This window comes from Meleagris gallopavo, unplaced genomic scaffold, assembly GCF_000146605.3.
Source record: "Meleagris gallopavo isolate NT-WF06-2002-E0010 breed Aviagen turkey brand Nicholas breeding stock unplaced genomic scaffold, Turkey_5.1 ChrUn_random_7180001874166, whole genome shotgun sequence".
NCBI lineage: Eukaryota > Metazoa > Chordata > Aves > Galliformes > Phasianidae > Meleagris > Meleagris gallopavo.
This window is the reverse complement of record NW_011138801.1, coordinates 20229-21539: the sequence shown is the minus strand read 5'-3', so window position 1 is coordinate 21539 and position 1311 is coordinate 20229. Positions and strand designations below refer to the sequence as shown.

General features: G+C 47.1%; 1 protein-coding gene across 1 annotated transcript in view; it reads right to left on the bottom strand.

Annotated features, from left to right (window-relative positions):
• Positions 1 to 1305, bottom strand: part of LOC104916160 (natterin-3-like) — a 3409-nt gene extending 2104 nt beyond the window's left edge. The window contains exons 1-2 of the mRNA XM_010727140.3: positions 425 to 1305; positions 37 to 71 (exon numbers count right to left, since the gene is read on the bottom strand). Of these exons, the coding sequence (XP_010725442.1) occupies positions 37 to 51 (15 nt within the window). The 5' untranslated portion in view covers positions 52 to 71; positions 425 to 1305. The remainder of the gene's footprint in view (positions 1 to 36; positions 72 to 424) is intronic.
• Between the last annotated feature and the right edge of the window lie 6 nt (positions 1306 to 1311).

The following is a 1311-nucleotide window of genomic DNA, read 5'->3' as shown; positions in this document are numbered from 1 at the left end:
AAAAAGACCAAAAATGTGCCCCAGAAAGAGTCATACCTTGATAGTGAGCATCCTGCCCGGCCAACTACAGACTGTGATTTAAATACACACATATTTGTATATAAATGCATGGAATACATGAAACATAGAAAAACATTTAAAACAAATATAAAATTCATATATATATATACATATATTTTTTTTAATAAAGAAACATCTCAACACACCCATGGACACACTCTCCCATCCCATCACAGCAACCCCAATGGCTCAAACAACCCCATCCTCAAGCAGCTCCAGCAAGGCTCCGTAAAACTCCCCATTTTTGGGGCTAAAACCAACAGTTTTGGGCCTAAAGCCAACTATTTTGGGTTCTGCCGAGTTCCTCACCCACCAGGCTCGGTGCAAACCCCAAAAGGCTCTCGTACCTTGTCTCTGTTCCTACCTGCAATCCTCACCACAACGTAAGCCCTGTTATTTTGGGGTCTTTTAGGTCCTTTTTGGGTCACTTCTAAAGTGGAACAGTTGGCTGCGCGCAGCCAGCAACCCAGGAAAAGGGCCAAAGTCTGAAGTGCAAATAAATAAAATAAAGGGGGTGGCGATTACTGGGAAATTGGGAAATTCTCTGTTTTCTGCACAAAATCAACACATTTTTCTTCTCAAAGTGGGAAAAATGCACTGCTGGCATCCTGAAGAACAGCTTCAGGCCAACACAAAACTCCCACTGCCAGGAGGTGCTGGGGGCACCAAAGCAGCTCACCTCACCCCAAAAAACACCAAAAAGTGGGCATTTCTAGGAAAAAAAGAAAAAAAAAAAAAAAAAAAGGAGTAAATCCCTATTTTTTTCCTTTTTAACCCAAAATCTTCATTTTCTGCTCTACTCGCCGTGTTTGTACGTCCTCCAGAGGAAAACAGGAATCGCACCCAAAATTTCCATCCAATTGGGGGCGGGATGAATTTAGAGGGTTTCCCACTCCAGAGAGAAGTCCTTGCAGCGTGGGGTGCGCCAATATGGGGAGTTTTCACCCCAAAACGAGGCTGCAGCCAGCATGCCCATCCAGCACCTTTCCTTTTCTGGCCTCAAATCACTGCTTTCTAGCATGAAAACGGACCACCTGGTGGTGTAGTTTCAGACCAGGTGTTATTGTCCCACCGGTGTCCAACCCCACAGCAGCCATCAGAGAACTCCCCCTCCCCGCCCAGTGCTCCCAGTCCCTTGCTGGGCTGCACTGGGGGCCCTAGGAAGCAGCGGGGGGAGGCAGCAGGTACCAGCGTGCAGCCTTTATTGCCTTAGTTCCACTCAACTGCCCCAGGAGAGGGGGGGGGGCAATA